Here is a 24,134-nt window from a genome sequence, read left to right as displayed (position 1 = left end):
CCAAACAATCCAATAGTAAAATAGGGGAAGATGGGAATGGGCAATTCAAAGAAGAAAGCTTAATGACCAATAATCACAAGAAAAAATTATCCAGGGAATTCGAGAAAGTTAACTATAAACTGCAGTCAGATCCAATTCCTCTTTCCATCAGGTTGGTAAAAATTAACAAGGCTAAAAATATCAAGAATTGGTGAGGACTGCCATACAGGGCTAACGAGAATAAAATTTAGTACAACTACTTTGAAAAACAGTTTAGCAAAAACCACTAAAGTTGGACATGTTCATACACATGATTGAAAGATTCCGACCCCAGAAAATCTCACTTGTGTGCCAAAGGAGACATGTGTAACAATTTTCATTGCCACTCTTATAATGTCAGAATATGAGAAGTATTTTGTCAATTGGAGGATGAATAAATAACAATATAAACAGAAAGGCATACTATAAAGCAGTTAAAATGAACAAAGTAAAGTTTTATGTATGCTGGTGAATATAGCAATTTGCACAAGTATGCACACAGTACTTGTATGCAATGTTTACAAATATAAACATTATGTAGGGATGTTAAAAACTTGCAGAAACACACTATTTATTGTTTATACTCTTCATACTTTATGTATATATCCACAAACACATGTAGGGGAATGGTAAGTATTAATTTATGATCTGAGCTAAGAGTGAGATTAATAAAACTGGGAAGTACAGGGGACTCTAACTTTATAACTGTTCATTTGTTTAATTTATTAAAGCCCGAAAGATGTAGAAGCAATTATATCAAAATGTTAAAATTTTACAAAGCTAGATAATAGAGATACTATTATAGCACTCTCTACTTTTCTGTACACTTGACATATTTTTTTAAAAAACACCTAATTTTTCAGAGTTGCAGAAAACAGAAGTTGTCCACAAGAGGAAGGAGGCAGAAGGAATGCAGAAGCGCAGCAGCAAGCAGCGGTGCTAGGCTTCGCCGGGCCCAAAGAACGATTAATGGATAAAAACTGAAATACGCGGAGAGGCGTCGCTTAAGATTTCTATTTCTTGAGAGACGACAAAAAGGTATAGAAGATAACATCGTAGATTTACACTGGCTGAAAGCTTAGGCCTTGGAACTGACAATACCTGGGTTTTTAAATTCCACTCATGTAGTTTACTAATATGACTTCAATAAACCAAACATCATCTTTAAAATGTAGCCTTCTTGAACTCATAGATCAAAATAAAATTAAGCCATCCTATCAAAAAAATAAAAACATTACTTTTCCATTAGCCCATTTTTTTCATAGGCTAATAGCAGAATATGTTTCCTTATTATTTTGATCCAATTCTTTTTTTTTTTTTTTACAATGACATGTGTGTGAAGTTGGAGCCCAGGCTCTCTTTCTTCCAATGGATCATGTATCCCTACAAAAATATTGTACTGTCTTATTTATTATGACTTTATAATACATTATTGATCCCTAAAACGGCAGTTTTTCCTGCTTAGTTCTTCTTCAAGATTATACTGGCTATTTTTGACCTTTTGCATTTTTATATAAATGCTAGAATCAGCTTATGAGGTTTCATTTTTGGGGGGGAATTTTTATTGTGACTACATTCAACCTATAGATGAATTTGCAGAGAAATGACATTGAACCAATAATCTTACAATCCATCAACACGGTATCCATTGACACAGTGTCTATTTTAATGTCTATTAATAAAGTTTTATAAATAATTTCAAAGAGTTCTTACACCTATTTTATTATTAGTTATTCTAAAGTATCGATGATTTTAATGCACTTATGTATAGCTTTGTTGGGTAGTTTTCTCATCTAACGGTTGTTTGTTATTGAAATGTAATTGGCATATAACATTGTATTCATTTTTGGTGTTCAATTTTTTAAAAACTAGTATGCATACCCATTTATCTTTTTTGTTTGTTACTACCTATACTTATTGTACTCTTTAGTCTTACAAACAGCTTGTCTATGCTTTGTTTTTCCATAACTAGCCTAGAGGAAAGCAATAAAATATACAAGCAAAAAGAGGTAGCATTTAATTTTTTAAATATTGAAAGCAACTTATTTTTAATAATATTAAGGAAAAACTCATGCAAAAAATTCTCATACAAATAAATGTATACTCCTGATACACACTCTGAATTAAACATCATGGTATAACTAAGACTATAATCCTCACAGACCCCCTCTCATTTGTCACCTATTTCTTGTATCTTTTCTTTCTCCACTGTCACAGAGTTGAATTTCCATCTGCAGATTCATTGTTGCCCTATTTTCCCAAGCTCATCTTGAATAAGACAGTGGACTGATCCACAGCTGAGGCTCCATATTAACATGTCTCACAGAAGTGAGATCTATGCCTGACCATGACTGCTGAGTCCTGAGTTCTCACTGGCCATCCGCACATAATAATACATCATTTCAGAGGTGAGCCCTGACCACAGGGCTTATGGCTGGGATTCTTTCTGGGTCCTCCCGCCCCCATCTTCCCACTCCATTGCTTTTGCCAGGTTACTTCAGTAACCTGATCAGCCACAATTAAGTTAATGCTACACAGAGTTCCAGATATGCAAAGCCCTCAGAGTCCAACCAAACTTAAATCCAATGAACGTCTCTTCCTTCCATGCCTGAACTAAGGTTCCAAACTCCCTAAACTGGCTGGTGGACATTCATTTAACTGCAAATATTTTGATATCAAGTAGCTTCCTAATTCACCAACAATCATACCCTAATCCCTCTTCCTGTGGGACTAGAGTTCTTGCTCCCAAAATTTGTCTGAATCTTTGAAAGTTGCTTTATCGACAACTGTGGACCAAAAAAAGGGCCATGTACTAAACCTGACAAGCTCAGGGGCAGCCTACATGACAGGTCCTACAAACTCAGAGACCAAAATTAACTGCATAGGATGGTCTGAACATAAAAATTCCTAACTAAAAGCAAGTCAGTGGCGGGTAGTCACATCCTGAAGTTTCCTCGACAAAGGTCAATCTTTACCTTGTGAACCTATCTATTGTCTTTGTGCATCTAAGATAACTTACCCTTGGAATGTCAGAGCAATCCCCTTTTTTCCCTGATTCCTCAGGGCACAACCCACTGCACCAGAGCACAGACCACAGAACTCCTCACGGTTATCTTGTCCCACACATACCATCTCCATGTGCTGTAAATGTTAATTATCAACTCTCTAATAACCACCAACGTGAAAGAAGTGTGACAGTATGTGTCCCTCCATTTTACCTGTTTTCCAATCCCAGAGACTTCCCCACTTCGCCCTTCCCCTCCCTTAATCCACCACCAATGAATTTCGCGTAATCCTCCTTACATCTCCTTTGATTTTAATGTATAAGCTGCAAACTGCCATTCTCTGGAGCATTTTCTCAATCCATTGAGAGTTAGCTTCCTGGCAACTGTCGTCAGTTTGGCACAAATAAACTCATTAAAATTCTCTACGGGTTTGAAGGTTTCCTATGTGGACACAACCTAGCCTTCGGAGAACTAATCTGCCCCCACGGCCCTTGTCTAAACATTCCATCTGGTGCTGAAGAGCAGGTATCAACCATTGTCACTTCTCTCCCAGCCGGAGCCTGTCCAGGATAATCATTTTTTGAAATGGGATAAGTTTAACCTAAGGGCAGTTCTTAAAGTGATGCTATGCAATTACAAAATGCAGTCTCATCACACAGCAAATGAAGGGTGATGTTTTTAAATGACAGTCTTATTGCAGCAAGGTACAGTTCTCAAAAGACGTAAATCCCCTGGACCCTATGATTATGATCTTCTCGGCTAGTAAAAACAGCAGGGCATTGTCCCACCTTAGTGTTTATTCATGGAAAAACTGGAACAGAAGTTCAAAGAAAAATAGCCAGAGAAGCTAGGAGCCGGGAAAGGAAAACAAACAGCGCTATAATGGGCAGTAAGAGGGAGAAAGCCACATCCCTTTGAAGGATAAACAGGTAGCTCCATTAATCATTAAAGACTAAACCAATTAGAGAAGATGAATTGGAAAGAAAAAAAAACAAATGTGAAAGATCTCATTGTGGTTCACCCAAGGTATCTTGGTATAATTTTGTCTTATGAATAGAAAACTCAAAATGTGCCCTCAGATTTCAAAATATGATATCCTCTCAAACTTTATCTGACTTTATAAACACAGAAGGCAGCATAAATGAATTTAAATTGCAATATGAGAACAAATTTAACTTCTAATGGAAACATGGTTCAAGATGGAGTAAGTCAGCAATCTCAATGTTTATCTCCACATGCATTTATTCCTGGCAATACACTGAAGTTTTCTGTCGAGTGTTTATCTAAGTTGGCTTTCTTTGATGGATCTTCTGGCCGACTCCATAAGCAACATATATACACAGACCATATGTAGAGGTAACCACTTTCTCCCTGTAAAGAACTCCCAGAATAATTATGGCGAAAAAGGAAGGAACTAACACATGTCAGGTATTTATTAAGGGGCTGATACTATACAAAGCATTTACCAGATATTTTGCCATTTAAACTGGTGAGTACACTGTGGATTATTTAAATTTTAGAGATTGAAAAAAATTAAGCTGAAAGAGATACCAGTATTAAAAGATCCCCTTCCTATGGTATTTGAACCTGGATTTGAACACAAACTCACCTAGATCTAAGACCATGCATTCTCTTTTCTTAATTCCATGAGGTAAAATCAGACCACACTATGTCTTCATTGTGTAGAACTGGAAATATACATCATACTTCAATTAATTGTTCACATTTTAGTCTAAAAGAAAGTACTATCAAGATATCTGTGAGCCCTTAGAGATTGATAATAATTGCAACCATTCCCTTACTTTGGAGGCGTCAGTGTATGTCTCATTTTTTTATTCTTCCGTGGTGAAATATTATCATTAATATTTCAATCTATTTCCTCACTTAGAGAATGAAGGGGAGTAAACTATTTAAACCTTAAAAAAATCTTGCATAGTTTTAAGCAAAACGGTAAACTAACCTAACCAATATTTTTAAAAGATAACACTTAACACCCAAGTACAAAAACACATTATAGGAAAAAAATTGGAGAAATCTTAATATAAGTGAATATAAGATGATTTGAGTTTTTAAAATTTTGTTAAGTGTAATAATGGTATTGAATGGTTATGTAAGTGAATTATTTTTTAGAGACACACATTGATGTATAAAGGTTGAAATGAGATGACACAATGTCAAGAATCTGATTTAAAATATTTTACTTACCCTAAATGGAAGAAAAATTAAGTATAGCAAAATGTCAATAATTGTTGAATCTAGGTGATGGCTATACTGGGATTTATTATATTATTCTTTTTATTTTTGTTACTGTTTGAAAACTGCCATAATTCAAGGTTCTTAGAAAAAAGCCTTTCGATCTCAAAATATGTAACCCATTTAATATGGCATTCAATTACTTTAATCCATAAGTATCAGTCTCTAATATCAGAAATAAAACCCCTAAAACATAGATTTAGGAAATATGATGGACTTTGTTAAGATGACCTATTGGCAATAATGTTCAAAAACACCTTTCTTCTAACAAACAGTAAGTAGAGATCTACTTATGTTACATCAGAAACTGAATTAAGAACTAAAGGAACAAATCTGTTGTTTAAGACATTGAGAATATACTCAAATTTACATCATTAATGAAAGCCACAGGAAATCTCGTAGGAACTTAGAGAAATCAAAATGTCTTTGTTTCCTTGGATTAAAACCAAGATAGCCATTTAGTAAATGACAAACAATAAAATACCTTGTAAAATACTGATGGAAAAGAATCCTTCCTTACTGGAATCACAGGTGTGAGATCTGAATACCTTTGAAGTTTTCAAACCATCATTCTGGTCTCTAATACCCGTCCTGGATTTGAAAGAGGCCAACCCACTCATTCATGTATTGAACTATTGACCTTTCCATTCAAAAGGAAAATAAAACTTTTAATCCATACTCTACCCACAGTAACTAGATGAACCACAATTAAAGTAATGCTAAACAGAGTTCTAGAAACAGAAAATAGTCATTAAGAGTGGCATGCTTTTGGGTTTTCTATCCCACCTCCATCCCCCACCACATCCACAGGGCATGAGCATGTTAATTTAACCAAATTATGAGCATGTTCCCATCTGCAAACACATCCCTGGAGCTTCCTTTGGGTAAGGAAGCTCTTTATCAGTGTCTGGACTAGCAGGACTATAAATCAGCTACAAACACAGAGTCTTCCTGTGGCTGCTAGTCCAGTTTTGTCTCAATATTCATCCTGCTTAGCCAAGAACAAGGTGCTCTCTCGGCATGAGAAAACAAAAATTCATCTTACAGTCTAGGCAGGAGTAAAGCAGGGAATACAAACTTGCCCCACTTCAAAGCACGGGGCATATCTTTCACTAACTAAACAGCAATCTCAGCAGGAGTGACAATGAAAGCTTTCTTCCCTATTATTGTTTGAAACAATCACAGGCTATTTGTTCATATTAATTAGTTTATATCTAGTATTAGGCAGCCTTTTTTTAAGAAAAGTGCTCTTTGTTACCAAGTAAATAGAGTAACAAACAAAGCCAAAAGCTTTAAAAAAAAAAAAATTCTTGTTTTTGTCTAGAAAAGGATTTTCGCAGTAGAAAAAAGATTGTCAGGCCTTTCACACTTGAATATGGGTTTATCTCTTCACAAGCCCCTGAATTCACTCTAAAAGAATGCAAGTTGACGTGCCAGACAATACCAGGCTAAGCTGATCAGGGGGCTGCTTATTATGCCTTGCCTGAGGAGATGCTGTATTTAAATTACTTTTACCTTCTCTGAACCTGCGGAAAACTTGATAATAGGAGAGAAGAAATCAATACAGGCAAGGGCAAGTCAGTCTTGGGCTAAAGTTGACTGCACAAATTACATGTGAAGAACCGACACAAAATCAGGAGGCCCATGATTGACCAGAGGATCCTGGGAACCAAGTGACTCCAGCAGAGTAACGCTGCCTCTCCCCTGCGACCTAACACTCCCGTTTACAGCTGACTCCTTCCTAGTGGGCTTGAGTTTCCCCAGCACTATCAGTGGCCACGACTGTTCCTAACATACAGTAAGAATAATGGGGCTTGCTACCCTGGTTGAGATGAATGAATTTGTTCAACATAATTGTCAAAAGTCAGGGTTTGAACCCAGGTCTAAGACTTGAAAACTATACAGCCTTCTTTTGAGATTAATGTTACATTCCTTAACAGGGCTTGCAAGGCCCTGCAAAATCTTCTCCACCTGGTAACCTAACCCATCTGCCTCTTCTATAACCAGAAGTATGCTGATAAATAGTCAACAATAAGCTCTTAGGAGTGCAGGGATGAGCTTGCCAATTTCCATGATGTAAATACTCCACCCCGCCTGATTTCAAGCTACAAGCATGAAGTCAATGGGCTCGCTAAATTCCTGAAAATTTAACAATCAGATATTGTAAGCCGGCAGAGCTGGCTCTAGCACATTATTTCTTACAACCCTGTGCCCTGCTATACTGCAGCTATCCTGAACTAACATCCAAATGCTGTGCTCTCTCTCACCTTGGGACATTTGACATTCACAGAGCCTATCTACTCTTCTTTACCAGAATAACTCATACTCATTCATAAGCTTCCAAGCAGGCGATCTTCCTTTAAGAAGCCTTCTCCAATCCTCGAAGTCTTTCCTAGGTGCTTCACTTAACTCCTAGAGTACCCACCCATACCCTCTTATCTACTTCCTGTATCACAGCATTTGTAACACAGCATTGAAGTTTTTTATTTTTCTGTATATTTCCCACTAAATTTCTAAACTCTGGTAGGACAAAAGCCTTGCTTATCTTATTTATTCCTATATTCCCAGGCCTGCCACAGTGCTTGCTGAACAATACTGACCTAGATGTATTGAGCGGTATGTGCCAGATACTGCTCTAAGTTTTACATATATAATCTAATTTCATTATTAAAACAACACTATGAAGTTGGCTTTATTATTCTTATGCTCCTTTGCAGATGAGGAAATACAGGCACTAAAAGAGGAAACCTCTCCCCAACCCCCACCCCCCATCCCACTCTCATGTGCTCAGTTAGTAAATGCTGGAGCCAGGGTTTGAACCCACGCAGCACAAATGGAGAGCCTTGTGCATCCTTCTAGACCAGGGTTTCTTGACTTCTGTTCCCCATTGGTGACTTTTGAGGAGAACGTTTTCATTAAATTTAAATTCTCCCTAATGAGAGAAATTAATTATCAAAGAATAAGATTTCTTCAGGTAAATTTAATCTTCAGAGGGACTGCCCATCGCCTAAGGTCCAATTTTTGCCCTCTTAGGGGCAATATCACTCCCTCTGATGATGTATGTTCTAGACTTTTCACTGTGCTTTTACATTCATGTACCATATGTTAATCCCTAAAAGCATATGGTCTTGTTTAACAGTTTTAATGACATCTTCCTACAAGTATTACTCTGCATCTTGCTTTCTTTTCCCTCCATCAGATATCCTGGAGAGATATAGCTGTGTTGAGATATATATATTTATGATTTTTTTATTGCTGCATGATATTTAAATCATATCAACATTCCTGAATGTATTAAGTCTTTCCACTGTTGTATATTCAGAAAATCTTGTATTTTTTGGCCTTCGACTGAGGCTTTAATGAATATCTACATGCACATCTCCTTGGACTCGTGTGTGAGTGTTTTTCTAATGTCGAGACCAAGGTAGGAACGGGGTATTTGCAAATTTCAACAGGTACTGTCAAATTACCCTCCAGAATGACTGTACCAATTTTCATTCCCACAGAGAATTCGTCAGAGTATACACATTTCCCCAAGTGTTTATATTAACTATGACCTGTTTCTACCTTGGGCGGTGTTAAACATTTTAATTAAATAAGTCGTTTAAAAATATTTGTATTTTGCCCACCAGCGGATAGCAGCTTGTGTAAGAGGGAAGGTGTGTAGATAATACGATGCTGCTGGAAATGCTGACCAATGACAGCAGCAGCGCTGGGATGCCGAAACGCCCCGCCCAGAAGACCTGCGCGAGGGCCTAACTTCACCAACGGCTAAGAATAGGCAACGCACAGGAACAGCTGCAGTGGTCTCTGAAATGGTGACCTCAGGCAACAAGGCACTGAATCTTTTCAGCCATTCACCAAGGCACCAAAAACGCTATTGAGGGGAATGGACACTAAATACCTAAAGTAAATGAAACACTGTGGAGTCGATGTCTCATTTACCAGAAAGAGAAACACACATAATGGCAGTAACACACACATCATAGAAACGAATACTAAAAGCTTTAAAGTGTTAAAGAACAGCAAGGACTTTATCCATATGGTAAAATACCAAGGTCTTTTAGAGGAAAAAATAAAAAAGGTGTCTATAGTAAATAAAGTAAAAATGGCCCCTTCTCCCTCTCTTTCCTTTCCCTCCCTCAGATATATATACTCCCCTATTTGAAATACAAACTACATTTAGTAGCTTGCAAAATAATACAGGAAAAAAAGTGTGAAACAACATTTTGTATCAAGATTCAAATTTCGACGAATATGGTTCTTTCTTAAAGATATACTTTCTTCTTTAACCTCGGCCTAAAAATGATTGTCATGAATGAGATGGGAGGGCACACTTTAGGAGAAGATGAAAGAAGAACAAATAGAAAATGTATATTCTGTCGTTTAATCCACAGAACCATCCCGTGAAGTATGATTACAGAAGAAATTGAAGCTAAGTGAGGTTAGCATGACTCAGGCTCCTTATCCAGCGATCGGAATGTGAAATCAGGCCTAATGACTCCAAAGTCTCCTTCCCCAGTGTGCCACACTGCTGGCTGAAACTGAGAGTCCAGTTACTACATGAATAGATCAGGTTGTAAAATAATCTGAGCAATGTTCCTGCTGTATTAGTGTTCAGAAAATATAGCTCATATTGCTGTCGTCCAGAAGTTCCTAGAATTGCCTTTTTTTTTTTTTTTGGAGTTGCTAGACTAAGTCAAGGCAAAATACTAAAAATTATCAGAGGACAATGAGACAGCATTCAGAAAACCTGTAAGATTAGATCTGTTCTCATTAGATATATGTCCATAAACCCTAAAAAGACAAGAGAGGAAAAGCAGTAAATTCACATCTGACTGTCTCGATTTGCAATTTGATGCCTAGAGTAATAGCCAAACATCTTAAGCACTGAAAACCAAAGCCCCCGTGAACGGAAGCCAGTTCACTAAAATCACTTGCTCATTGTTCCAGCTGCTTTTTGAACTAAACAGCACTGGCCTCACAAAAGCACTATTTTCTGAATACTCACCAAATGATAATTAGAAGGATACACATGATCGCGAGCCAAACACACTTTTTGAAGCTCAATTTAAATATTCTGCAAAACTGTGATTAGCTTAAACCTATGCCAGCTGTAATCACTTACCTGGGGCTGTGAAATTACAGGGGTGGAAGTGGAGGCAGCGGCCATGGCAGCTCAGTAGTTGCGGGCAGTGATCGGGCCCCAGCACTACAGCGCCAGACACACAGGAGTCAAATTCTTGTGGTTGCTGATCAGATCGCAGTCATGCTACGAGAAACTGTGCACCTGGAAAAGGTCAGGACAACCCACATTAGCCTACCACCACCACATGCGAGTGAAGTACCATGGGCCTGAAGAAGCAAAAATCCCTTATACAATGCCGACTACTTGCTTAATGAAAACAGGAAGCCAGGAAGGAGCATCTCACATCTCAACACCAGGATTTCTGCACTAGTCCCCCAAGTCATGTGAAGTCAATGTATTTTCCTAAGTCTGAATCCAACTCCACATGCTAGCTACAAGTTTTGGGGAGGTAGTGTCAAGTTGTGAAGATGGGGAGAATGGGCCGGGGGAGACGCCATTCTGTCATTAAACAATAAAGGAAGTTGAGCGACCCACAATTGAGAGCTGAGAGTTTATTATATACAAAGGGCAGAGAGAATAATACCGTCACGTGTCTTTGAGACCACCCAGTTCAACCCTGCCCATCGGCAGAGCAATACACTGAGGGGTGGAGAAGACACCAGAGTCATATATTTTGTTAATGGCAGAACTAGCACTAAAACAACCAACTCCCAGTCTAACACGAAACATAAGAAAGTAAACGTGTCCCATATTTATATTTCCTCAGGGAACTCAGACACAACTTTTAAGACTAAAGAGAAGGCAAGACACCCCAAAGTTATAGGAATCAGTCATAGGAATGAGTCAAGTACTCAGATGGGTGGTGGGGGCTTCAGAAGTCAGACCTCCACATGTAGAAGGAAGCATGCACTTCAAAATCCTTTCACATCCTCAAGGAGGGCATGCTAGATAAGAACTTATTCCCGGCATCATTTTGTGCCCACTTCCATTATTACCATGTTTATTAAGAAAACTAAAAAAGCACTACATTCCCTGCAGTAAAACATGGCCCAATTTCTGTCAAAAGAATGAAGTGATTGGTTTCCATGTTGCAATTTAGTGCAGAGGAAACTTTTTTTTTTCATTTTAAGAATTTAAGAAAATTCTTGCATTTTAAGAAAATTTTTCATTTATAGATTGTTTTCATGTCGACTAACAAATTTTTTTATTCGAAAGGTATTTATTGAGTATTTAGGCACCCCTGCCTTCAGAAAGCTTTTGTCTGTAAATATACTTTCTAGGTTCACCAGAATTCAAGATGATACCTGAATGTTTTTGAACTATGAGAAAATGGTACTATTAACAATAGTGAAAGTAATGGAGCAGGATCGTAAGATCCAAAGTCTTGAGCAAGAGTTAACAGTGAAGTTGGACACTTTATCTCAGTCCTTCGACCCCAAATCTTCTGGTACTGCTCTACGTTAGCTGAATGATGCTGAGTAAGTCCCATACCCTCAGAAGGACCATTTCCTAAAAAGTAATCTAGGTTTGGAAGTACCTTCTATGAACTTTGTGTATTATCCTTCATACTATAGTTTCAGCGGCTTTAGGTTCTAATTGTTTAGAATGGTGGCATGTTCCTATTTGCTTCCCTCTGTTATTAACAAAAAAAGAAACAAAGCCGTGGAGCTGTTCTGGTACGACATTCAACACAGAGTCCATAGGTGCCCTGAGACAACACTCCGTAGTCTCAGTTTTGGGGGTGGGTTGGAGGGAAGACTTGTTGTTCATCGCACTGTGAATTTAAATGAACAGCCCAGGAGAAAGGAACATGTTTATCGCAGTGCCTTCTCTTTCATGATGGCTGCTAGAATGCAGAGTCGACTCTGAGAAAATTATACGTGGGGTGCTGTTTTGTACTGAACTTATTCCCGGCATCATTTTGTGCCCACTCCTACTTCTTTACTTTTCCTCTTTCCTTCTCATGTATTTATTATAATTCACATGATCTTGCTCTATCATATGTAGGATAAACAGATGAATATATAAATAGCTTGATAACCAAAAAACAAAACAAGCGGGCAAGTGAGAGTCCATTCTTAAAGACTCAGACTGTGTGCTCAGGTCCAATATCATTCCTGCCCAGCTAAGTCATTAAGCACTATAACCTTAATACACTTTCAATATTCAGAGTACAGAGAGCGGCCCAAAAGGTGAATCCTGGGCACCCATCCTGGAGTAAGGAAAAGGATATAGAAAGTGATGTGACAAATATACCACATGGCATCATTACGGACAAGAAAAGGGGGAAAGGGGGGAGACTGGGGTTTAATGAAAGCCTACTAGACGCTGAGGACTAGCGCGGCCATTTCACATACAGTGTGAGGCGGATATTGTTAACTCATTTCAAAGATTAGAAACCTAAGACTCTGGAAGGTTGTGCAATGTAACCAGAGTCACAACGACCAGAAATGAGGGAGCTGAGACCTGACCAGGGCCCATGCCAGGGCCCAGGCTCTTTCCATAGACTAACCCTCGAAAGGAACAAAAATTAAGAAGAGACAGAAAGTGCCTGGGGTCTCTTTTTAAAAAATTTCAGAAAGTCCTGAAGAAAGCAGGATGAAAGTCAGATGTCCTGCAGGGTAACTATTTTCTCCAAACCCTGAAACAGAGAAGCCTGTGCTCTCATCTACATAAAAATTTAATGACGTGTCCCTAGTTTTATGTTAAATATCCTTGAGATGCAATAATAGGTAGTATAGATTGTTAGTCTGGTATCTTCAGAAAGAAAATAAGTCAGAAAATTAACTGTCTTCCCCTAAACCATTTAAGACATATAGAGTTTAGAGGCTTTTGTTGAACAATACAAGAGCTCTTTATAAAATGGTGTATGGTTACTTGACTCTGAAAATATAAAAGACTAAGCAATACTACCTCAAAGGGTACATACAAATCAGCTCTCTCCTGGGAGTGATGTCTTACAATTACATTTATGAAATCTACTTACTTCCCAATTTATTTACAAAACTGGAAAAATCATGGGGGAACTAGATACAATGACAAAAAAGACAATATTCTAAGTCATACTGCTGTTCAGTCTCTAACTAAGTAAGCTGGCTCATTGTGATATACCATCTCTTGCTTTCCCAGATTCCCAGACTGTCAACTACAGATTTGCACAGAATTTTTAAAAAAATATATCGCTCTTGAACTCTTCCAAGTACCTGGATAACTGTCCTGCAGTTCTTCCCATCTGTTATCAACTTAACATTCCATTTCCTTTGCTTAAGCTCCAAAACTGCTCCAACTACAGGAAACCACAAAGCAGTATGGGTTGGCCCCACTGACTCCAGTTATCCTTAGGTTATTACTGTTGCCCATTCTCTTCTTCTCTAGTTGTCTCCATTTACATTCTAGGTATCTCTTCTAATCTATATCATTCTTTGCAAAACCACAAAGCCACCTCTAAGGCCTCTCACTTGCAAAAAATGAGCTTTGTCATTTATTTACTTGACCATTCGTTCATTCCCCTATTGTCACTGAATATGAATTACCTCAATATCCCTCTCTACGGTTCAAAAACATATATATAAAATACAATTTGCAAATAAGAAAACTATATAAGCTCATTCTTCTGTGCCAGATTACAAGAGAAATAACCAATTAAGTGTAAAAACTGGAAATATCCTGAATCAGCCCTAGAAGCCACAGATAAGTCCCAACTATTGCTTAAACCTCTAAAAATACACACTAGAAAAAATCGACAAGGGAGGCTGACAGAAGGGCTAAGACACAACATCACCTTAATGTGAAGTTGCAACTGCATGGCCAGAAAATCAGCAAACGATACCCCAATGGACTCATAATGATACTCCTAGTTCAGCAGGACAGGCTTGAGGAATCTGAGCCATGGGGAGTTGGAATACATTGAAAATACATTCGCTCCTTAAATGGGATTCCTGGCTCCAACTAAGCAAGTAATCTCTGACTGTATTTACTTCTAATTTGCATGTGGCCATGATGATTGCCCCAGAAAACATGTGGGGAATAAAACACTACCAGCTGGCTTCTGATATGGACAGCCATGCCAAGTGACAATAACCTTGCTAATTACCGAGTGCCACACCAAATACTTGAAAGAAAATCTCTGGTTCTGAGGCAAACTTCATTTTGATTACTTATGCAGCTAATGCTGGCTCCTTCCCTAGGCCTCACAGGAAGATGAATTTCTAATTTACAAATTAATCTACTATAAATCTAACCTTTTTACTTCAGCTGGATTTGAGTCAAAGAGTGACTCATTTCAGTCTCTTGAAAAAACACAGGGCGATACCCAATACTGAATATGCACAGACTTTCCTAAGGATAAGCACAGAGAAAAGTCCAAATACACACACCAAGCAAATGAAAACTACTATGGTTCAAGAGAAGGAAAGACTGTACAATCAGAGCAAATATTTACTTAAGAAATAGGTGTATTACATAAAGGACAACTTAAAAAAATATATATGAGGTGAGTAATGAACCTGCATTAACCAAAAAGAAAAACAAGAAAAAAAAATCTGAATTATTAACTTAAATGAAGGCAGTAGATTAAGCAGAAAAGAGAATGAAAAATAAAGCAGAAAATGGTATTAGTGAAGCAGAAGATTAAACCATAGCTTGAAGGAGCTACATGGAAAAATATTTTAAAGCTTCGATACCAAAAACAGAACTGATCAAGAAAAAATATTTAAATAAGGAAAGAAGAAGCGATCAGTGATGAAACTAGGAAAGGATAAATCCATCCTCAAAATTTTAGAAAGGTGTTTCACATATACAGGACCATTTAAATCAAATAGGAAAAAAATTCAGATCTGAAATTTGTGTATCTTGCTGCAGAGAGCTCTACAGTCTGGCAGAAACCAAGGGGAAAAAACTCTGACTCCCAAACCCAGACGGGTTCAAAAAAATGACAAGATGTAGCAAGGCCAAACTTATAGCTTAGCTTCCTTAATATCTATTCTCCCTGCCAGAGATAAACAGCATCTGAAGCCAACCTTATATCATCTAAGGCCTAAGACTGGAAGATTCTTCTCTCTGGAATTTGAACAGATGAAAAGACTTAAAAATAGTAACATCAGGAAGATGACATTGACCCACTGAAACAAAAACAAAATGCTTCAAAATTGATCATTTGAAATTCAGTAGAAGGATTGGAAAGTGAAGTTCCGAAAGTAAATATCCAAAATGTGGAACGAAAAACAAAGTGAAAAGGTTAGGGGACTAGTCCAGGAGATCTAATGGCCAAATAAAAGCAATTCCAGAAAAAAAGAACAAAGGAAATGAAAGGAGGGGAAATGAAATAACTAACTCGAAACATTTTCTAAGATGGGTAAGTCTTAAGTTTGTTAACTATAAGGGCCCACTAAGTTACTACCAGCCTACCTCAATGATTTTAATCTACTCACATTAAGCACATTGTTGTTTTTGGTGGTTTCCCCCCACCCCCCCACACTAGAGAGCAAAAAAAATCTTATAAACTATCAGAAAGTGTGTGTGTGGAGGAGCTCAGAAACAAAGGATCAGGAATCAGTCTCTGGACTTCTAAACCGCACCTGGAAACTAGAAGACAATGGAGCAACAAGAAAAGTGATTTACGACCTCGATTCTATTGGAGGATGTTCTTCAGCAAAACAGGGAGGAAACTAAGAAAAAGGAAGGCATGTGATACAGGGCTAGGAATATAATACAGGACAAAAACAAAGGAAATTCCTGGCATAATTGTGAAAGGAGACCTATGAATGACAGGTAAGAAGACTCACAAAGTAGCCTTGACAGAATGAATAACTGTCCTTTGGATATATTAAGTGCAGATTTCTAGAACTGACAAGAGTATCTGGGATTGAATGAGTAATAAGCACATAAAAAATTAACCAAACATAAAAAGAATGATTAATTTAAAGGAGAATAAAGAATCTGCAGAAGAGGAAAAGGATTCATAGACTTCTAGATGGCTCAACTCTGAACATCATTAATAAGATCATAATAACATTAACACTGTAAAGGCCTAATCTAAATCATGAACTAACTATATTAGGACAATAAAGTAAAGAAAATGACAGTATATGTATGACACATCTTCCACATGAAAAGTCTCCAAATATTTAAAACTGATATATCAAAAAACTACAGATAAAAATCTTAGAAATGCAATGCAAATACCAAATTAAACAGCTAAAACAACAGAAAATGATAGCTATGGTGAAGATAAAATGGTACAGAGGAGGCAGAGACTCCTTTTCTTATCAACCCTCATACAGCTATTTGACACCTTAAGTAACAAACATAACGTTGATAAAGAAATAAAAGCAAAACAGGAAAAAATTTTTAAATAATATCACTGCTGAAACAAAAATTTAAAGTTACAACAGGCAGAAGTTCCACTGCAGAAAACCAAACTGATGCCATAGAAGACTGGCTTGATAAAAATCACACATGCTTATAACAACAGAAGTCACTAAAATGATTAGAAATTATGGCCCTACAGACAATAGAAACTCAATATAAGAATAATCGGTATACTTGAGAAGAACAATGGAACAGAAGTTCTTTAACTATAAAAGTAAACTTTTCTTAAAAGATGTTAAATTTACAGGTTTAAAGAACTCACCACAGCACAGATAATGAAAAAAAATAGATAAAATGTACTAAAACAAAATTAAAAACATTTGTGTATCAAAGGACACAATCAAGAGTGAACAGGCAACCAACCCATGGTATAGGAGAAAATATTTGCAGATTATGTATCTGAAAAAAGTTGATATCCAGAATATATTTTAAATACTCCTACAACTCAACAATAACAACAAAAATAAACAACTCGATTTAAAAAATGGTCAAAAGACTTCAATAGACATTTCTACAAAGAAGATATACAAATGGCCAAAAAGCACACGACAAGATAGTTAATATCTCCAAGCATTAGAATGGCTGGTAACTCAAAAAATAGACAAACAAACAAACAAGAAAACAGAAAAGAAGTGTTCAAGGATGTGGAGAAATTGGATCCTTTATTTACTGCTAGTGGGAATATAATATGGTTCAGCTGCTATAGAAAACAGGATGATGGTTCCTCAAATAATTAAAAATAGAATTATCATATAATCCAGAAAACTTCCAGATACATACCCAAAAGAATTAAAAGTAGAGTCTCAAAGAGATATCTCCACACCCATGTTCATAACAGCACTATTCACAACAGCCAAAAGGTAGAAGCAACCCAAGTGTCCATGGATGATGAATAGATGAATAATCTGTGGAATATATATACAATGCAATATTATTCAGCATTAAAAGGAAGGAAATTCTGACACATTACAACATGGATGAACCATGAGGACTTTATACTAAGTAAAATAAGCCAGCCACAGAAAAACAAATGTTATGATTCCATTCGTGTGGTACCTAGAATAGTCAAATTCACGGAGACAGAAAGTAGAATGGTGGTTTCCAGGGGCTGGGGGCAGGTGATAATGGGGGGTTGTTTTTCAGTGGGTATAAAGTTTCAGTTTTACAAGATGAAAAGAGCCTTGGAAATCCACTTCACAACAATGTGAGTATACGTAACATTACTAAACTTGAAGATGGTTTAGACAGTTAATTTTATGGTATAATGTATGACACCATAATTTAAAAAAGACCTCACCACATTCCCGGAAAAAATAGAAAGTGCATGATCTACAACTGGGTTTGTTATTCAACTTTAAGAGTTAAAATAATTCCCATAAAAAATTAAGTGGGGAAAAATCAAATCAAAAAGGGAAAAAACTGAGCTAGACACAGCCATCACTCTGGCCACAACAGATATGACAAAGGAGCAACTTGGAAGATTTTGTCAGAAATAAGGAATGACTCGGTAATTATACATTTGGCCAAGCTAGCGCTTATTTGCAGCAGCAAGAACAAGGCATTCTTAAATATAAAATAATCAGGATGTATTTCAACACATCACAATAACATGCCCAGGAGACCCTCAGCACAAGCAATCTGTCAATCCAGGTAAACACAGAATACCTGTCATAATAATGGTGACCAAAAAATACAGTTATTTTAAGTAGCTATCTGATTGAAATACATATATAAATTGTAATGAACTACAATAAAAGCTCAAAGAAATCGTAAGGAAAAAAGTCTTCAACTTTTGAAAGAGACAATGCAGTTTTATTTCTAAAGTTATTAAATTAATATTTCAGGCTTAAAAACAAAACTAAAAAAATAATAATAATAATAAAAATAAAGGAGGAAAAAGGCTGACAAATAAATGGCCAAGCTACATTTTTTATCTGAGCTTCCTATCCTCGGCACTGCCTCCCATAAGACCAGTGAGACAAATGGTCCAGCTGGGATGAAAAAAGCTGTGATCACTTTCAGATGCAGTTGAAACAAAGAAATCAGAAAAGCACTTCAGGGGAAACCAAACAATTTCCTCATGTTTTTGTTTTTAAATACTATCTCTACCTGTGGCGGCAAAAAACTTCGCTCTCTTCTTCAAGGTTATCAGTCCCAAGATCTTGCTTTAATATACTCACAGAAGACAATATATTTCATGTTCTTATATCTCTCCTTTTCCACACATAGGATCGGTTTTTTTCCATTTACTTCTCCAGCTTTTTCAATCAGACCTTTTATTCTACATTTGTTCTCAAAGTCTATCATTCTCTCCATGTGGCACTGAGCTGATACATTCAAAGGAAGGAATTCAGCTAGCCCATCCTGGTCACACTGGCTGGCTGCAGACGGAGAAACTCAAGCACCACAATCCCACTATTTTACGTGTATTTTATCAGTTCAGAGTCCAGTATTCTACAGATGGAAGAAACTGGCCAAAAATTATTTAAATAAGCTCATTGTCCTGATTTCAAAAGACTGTATTGACAGGCAGTTTTCACTTTTGAATATGTTCCTGATGAGGAAAGATGATACTCTAAAACTTGTCGAAATAACTAGAAATCGTAAAACACAATATGCAGCAAAATCTCAGAACGGTTGTCACTACTAGGGCAAACAATATATTAGCAATACTCTTTACAGTCTCAAGCTTAAGCTACTTTGTGTTATATTGGAAAGAAAATGAGGAAAATCTATAGTTTATGAATAGTGGGTCAGGAATGAGCTAGAATTACAGGTTTCTGAATTAGAGAAAAATGTACTCAGGTGAGTGTGCTCAATCGTGAAGGGAGAGAACAAGGAAAGAAGGGACAGGAATTAAGGAAGAAAAGTCAAATAAAAAGAGGTAGGACAATTAGAGGAATTATCCTTTAGGAAAGAGACAGATTTATTATTGCCCTGTTTCTATTGCCCAGCGCCCACAATGTCTAAACTCTTTTTGAATTATCTGAGCATCTACAGCCATGACCCTCTACCTTTTACATAGGGACCCAGAGAAGTGGAAATTAAGAGATCTGCCTAGGGAAAGAAGTACCTGAAGCATAGGGTGGATACCTTTTTAGAGAGAAATGTTTGAGGAGGAAGCCTCTGAGCCAAGCCTAGCATTTAAAATCCACAAGTTAAGAATAAGGAAAATTACAACCCTTATAACCAAGCCTCAGGCCAAGCTAGGCTTTTCCAAAGTCAATGGAGGAGTAATGGGAAATATTTCCTTCTGAGAGCAAGTCCGTGTTTCTAAAATCAGAAGTAATTCCAAAATGGCCCGGAATAGAAGAAATATGAATATATATATTTGTATTGGTGGACGTGAAGGGAAAGAGAGGAGAGAGCAAATGAGAGTGGGGCAAAGTGTCAAAATACCTGGCCAGAATATAGAAGTCTACAGCTGCAATAAGAAAAGAGATTCGGCACAGAAAAAGGTTGTAAGAGCAAAGGGTTCTGCTGACAAAGGCATTGTCTACTATTTATAGTTTTGAGTAGCTTAAACTGCAAATACCTTTGAAAGTATAAGTCAAAATCAATTATGAATGTTTGAATTGAAGAACAGTGATTTAAAAATGTATCCCGACATAAAATAATTATGCTTGAAAGAAAATTTTCAGATGTATCTGCCACAATGTAGGAAAATAGGGACTCAAACTCATTTCTGGTACAGATGCAACTGTTATATCTTTCTGGAATTTTGTGTGTGTGTGTGTGTGTGTGTGTGTGTGTGTGTGTGTGTTTTGCACCAAGATCCTAAAATATATGCTGAATCAGAGGGCATGTCATTCCACAACTAGGAATTTATACTGTGTAAAGAATTAATATTAAAGGCAAAGATTTTGCTACAAGAATGCTTAAAGCAATATCATATGTAACTGGAAATTTTAGAAGCAATCTAAACATCCAATAATAAAATACTTGCCAACTGAGTTATTAAAACTATGTTTACATGCAACTCAAGTTTATATAGCCAATAAAACTTAAATTGTTTTGAAATTATGTATTTACATATCTTCGCCATTGGGGAGAACATACAGACCCAGAAAGACAATATACATACATGCATTATGCCCTGAAGTGCTACGGCCTTCTCAATTTTTCTACAGAAAAGAGAATGTACGGGACTAAAACGGAGTAACAGGGACCAGATATAACTGCCTATCTCAAACAACCCAAAAAAAAAAAAAAAAAAAGATTAAAATATACAAAATATTGGATATCAGGCAACAAAGAACAATGATCCCCAAGAAATGGGAAAACAACATGGCAGCCTTACGATTGCCCTACTTCCTGCCTCAAGAGCCTCCAGGCTTCAGTACAGGAGAAATTCCAGTGGATCCTGGAGAACTTAGTGAGTGGAAGAAGCAAATCTGAGATCCCAAGAAGTTCAAGGCACTTAAGAGTTCAGAATATCACAGAGGGGAACTGGAAATACAGAAAACCCAGAGATCTGCAGTACTTCCCTTGGGTTTTCAACAGAAAACTGATCAGAGATGGCACATGAGGAAACTTTCAAGAGGATGGAGTAATATCCATTTGAATAGTTTCGTTTCCCACCAGCAAAAGTGGAAAACCTCATAATCTACAGGACACTGGGAAGAGCACTCAGAAGCATCTTACTTCAGTAGCGGGAAATAATCAGCCCTAGACTAAACACTAAGACGATCCAACCGAACAAATTTTATAAGCAAGACCTCAAAAGATTAAATTGTTTCCAAGTAATTAACTGTGACTCAAATCAAAGCTTGAGAATATTTATAGGAACGCAAAAATATCCAGTATCCAACAAGGTAAAAGTCACAGCCTGGTATCCAGTCAAAAATTACCAGCCAAGCAAAGAAGCAGGAAAATACAACCCATAATGAGGACAAGAAAAAAAATCACTCAATTGAAACTAAACTGATGGATGTTAGAATTAACAGACAAGTACATTAAAATAGTTATTAAGTTATATTCTAAATGTTTAAAAAGTAGAGACATAAAGATATTTTAAAAGATCCAAATCAAATTTCTAGAGAAGAAAAATATAATGTATAAAATAAGAAACACACTGAATGGGATTAAGAGAAAAATTTGACATTGCAGAAGAAAAGATGAGTGAAGTAACAGAAATAGAAACTACCCCAAACAAAACATTGATAGAAAAAAAAAATAAGAAAAATTAAAAGAACATCAGTGAAATGTGGGAAAATTTCAAATGGACTATTATACATATAATTGGAATCCCCAATGGAAAGAGGACAGAAAAAAATATTTGAAATATAAAAAACAAAAAATTCAAAATTTAATAAATACTATAAAGATTAACAAGCCTAATGAACCATGAGCACAAGAAACAAAGAAAAATGCACAAAGGCACATCATAATCAAATTTATCAAAACAATAACAAAAAAAAATCTTTAAAGTTGCAAGATTTAAATTTTAAAAATTGTGGCACAGAGAGGAACAAGGATATGGATGACAGCAGATTTTCGTAAGAAACAATGCAAGAAAAAAGACAGAGATAAACATCTTTAATATAATGGGGGCAAAAAAGTGCCCTATCAAACTAAAATTCTACACCCACAGAAAATGTTTTTTGAAAATGAAAGTAAAACGAAAAAATATTTTAACATAAAAAAGCTGAAATAAATCAGCTTTTGAAAAAAACTGAAATAAACAGACCTTGAAATGCAAGAAATAATAAAAAGTCCATCAGTCACAAAAAAAATAGTATCAGGCGAAAATATAAATATTCACAAAGAAATGGAGAACACCAAAAATAGTAATTAAATAGGTAATTACAAAAAACGGTTTTCTTATATGTCTCTTTAATTTATAATCAACAACTCAGAATGGAAGAAAATATCTGTAAATCACATATCTGATAAGAAACTTGCATACAGATTATAAAATAATTTTTACAATTAAATAGTGGACACAAATAAACCAATTTTAGAGTGAGAAAATATCTGAATAGACATTCTGCAAATAAAATTATACAAATGACCAATAATACACATATAAAAAATATTGCACATCGTTGGTGATTAGGGAAACAAAAACCAAATCCACAATGAGATTCCATTTCACACCCACTAGAATGGCTATAATCAAAAAGATAGATAACAACAGTGTCGGTGAAGATATGAAGCAACTGGAACCCTTAAACATTGCTGTGGTATGTAAAATAGTACGGTCACTGTGAAAGGCAGCCTTGTAGTCCCTCAAAATACTAAAGAAAATTTCCATATGACCCATTGATTCCACTCTTAAGTATATATACCCAAGAAAAATAAAATTACATGTCTACGCAAAAACTCGTACAAGAATGTTCATAGAAGCATTATCGAAAAAAGTCAAAAACTGGAAACAATCCAAATGTCCATGAACTGATAAATGGATAAAAATTAAATGTGGTATTTCCAAACAATGGAATATGATTGGTCAATAAAAAGGAATAATGATAAATGCTACAAGCATGCGTGAACCTGGAAAACATTACTTTAAGTGAAAGAAGCAGTCACAAAAGGCCAAATATTATTGTATGATTCCATTTATATAAGATGTCTAGGATATGTAAATCTATGAGACAAAAAAGTAGATTAGCTTTTGCCAGGGATTAGGGGGAGGACGAAGGGGGAATGGCTGGTAATAAGTTACATGATTTCCTATGTGAAAGATGAAAATTTTCTAAAATTAATTGTGGTGATAGTTGTATAACTCTGAATATATTTTTTAAAAAGCACTGAATCGTACTCCTTAAATGGCTGAATTATATGTGACTATATCTCAATAAAACTGTTAAAAAGAATTGACACAAATAATGATGGGGTTTGTTACAAAGGTAAAAGTCAAAAAAAAAAGGAGAAAATGTAAGTATACTGTCGTAAGGCATGCTATACATAGAGGTATAATATCACTTAAAAATAACCTACAATAAATTAAAGCCTACTGTAGGTGCTGAATCAACCACTAAAAACAAAAAAAAAAAATTATAGCTAATATTCCAGAAGGATATAAAATAAAATCATAAAATGTACAAAACACAAAAAAGGAAGAGAAATAAGGAATAGATGGGACAAATAAACAGCAAGATAACAGACTTAAATATAAGCATATCAAAACACACATGTTAAATACAAGTGGTCTAAACAACCCAAATAAAAAGCAGAGGTTGTCAGATTGGATATTTTTAAAAAGCAAGACCCAACTATATATGCTCACTTACAATAGCCATACATTAAAAATGAAGACACAAATAGCTTAAAAGTAAAAGGATGCAAAGAGATATGCCAAGCCAACGTTAAACAAGGTAAAGCTAGAATGCCTATATTAGTATCTGACAGGGTATATTTTAGAGCAAAATATATTACCAGGGATAAAGAAGGTCATT

At 36.2% G+C, this 24,134-nt stretch overlaps 1 protein-coding gene across 10 annotated transcripts in view; it reads right to left on the bottom strand.

Annotated features, from left to right (window-relative positions):
• LPAR1 (lysophosphatidic acid receptor 1) overlaps positions 1-24,134 on the bottom strand; it is a 120,202-nt gene that overhangs the window by 56,275 nt on the left and 39,793 nt on the right. For 9 of the 10 annotated variants that reach the window (XM_016130026.2, XM_016130028.2, XM_016130034.2 and 6 more), the window contains one exon: positions 10,405-10,566. In XM_016130026.2, coding sequence (XP_015985512.1) covers positions 10,405-10,449 — 45 coding nt within the window. In that variant the 5' untranslated portion in view covers positions 10,450-10,566. Of the gene's footprint in view, positions 1-10,404; positions 10,567-17,514; positions 17,560-24,134 lie in introns of those variants that run through there. The other variant, XM_016130033.2, reaches the window with a different exon arrangement.

The sequence above is a fragment of the Rousettus aegyptiacus genome, unplaced genomic scaffold (genome assembly GCF_014176215.1).
Source record: "Rousettus aegyptiacus isolate mRouAeg1 unplaced genomic scaffold, mRouAeg1.p scaffold_m13_p_3, whole genome shotgun sequence".
Classification (NCBI taxonomy): Eukaryota; Metazoa; Chordata; class Mammalia; order Chiroptera; family Pteropodidae; genus Rousettus; species Rousettus aegyptiacus.
The sequence above is the reverse complement of the archived record's forward strand: the minus strand, read 5'-3'. Positions and strand labels throughout refer to the sequence as shown.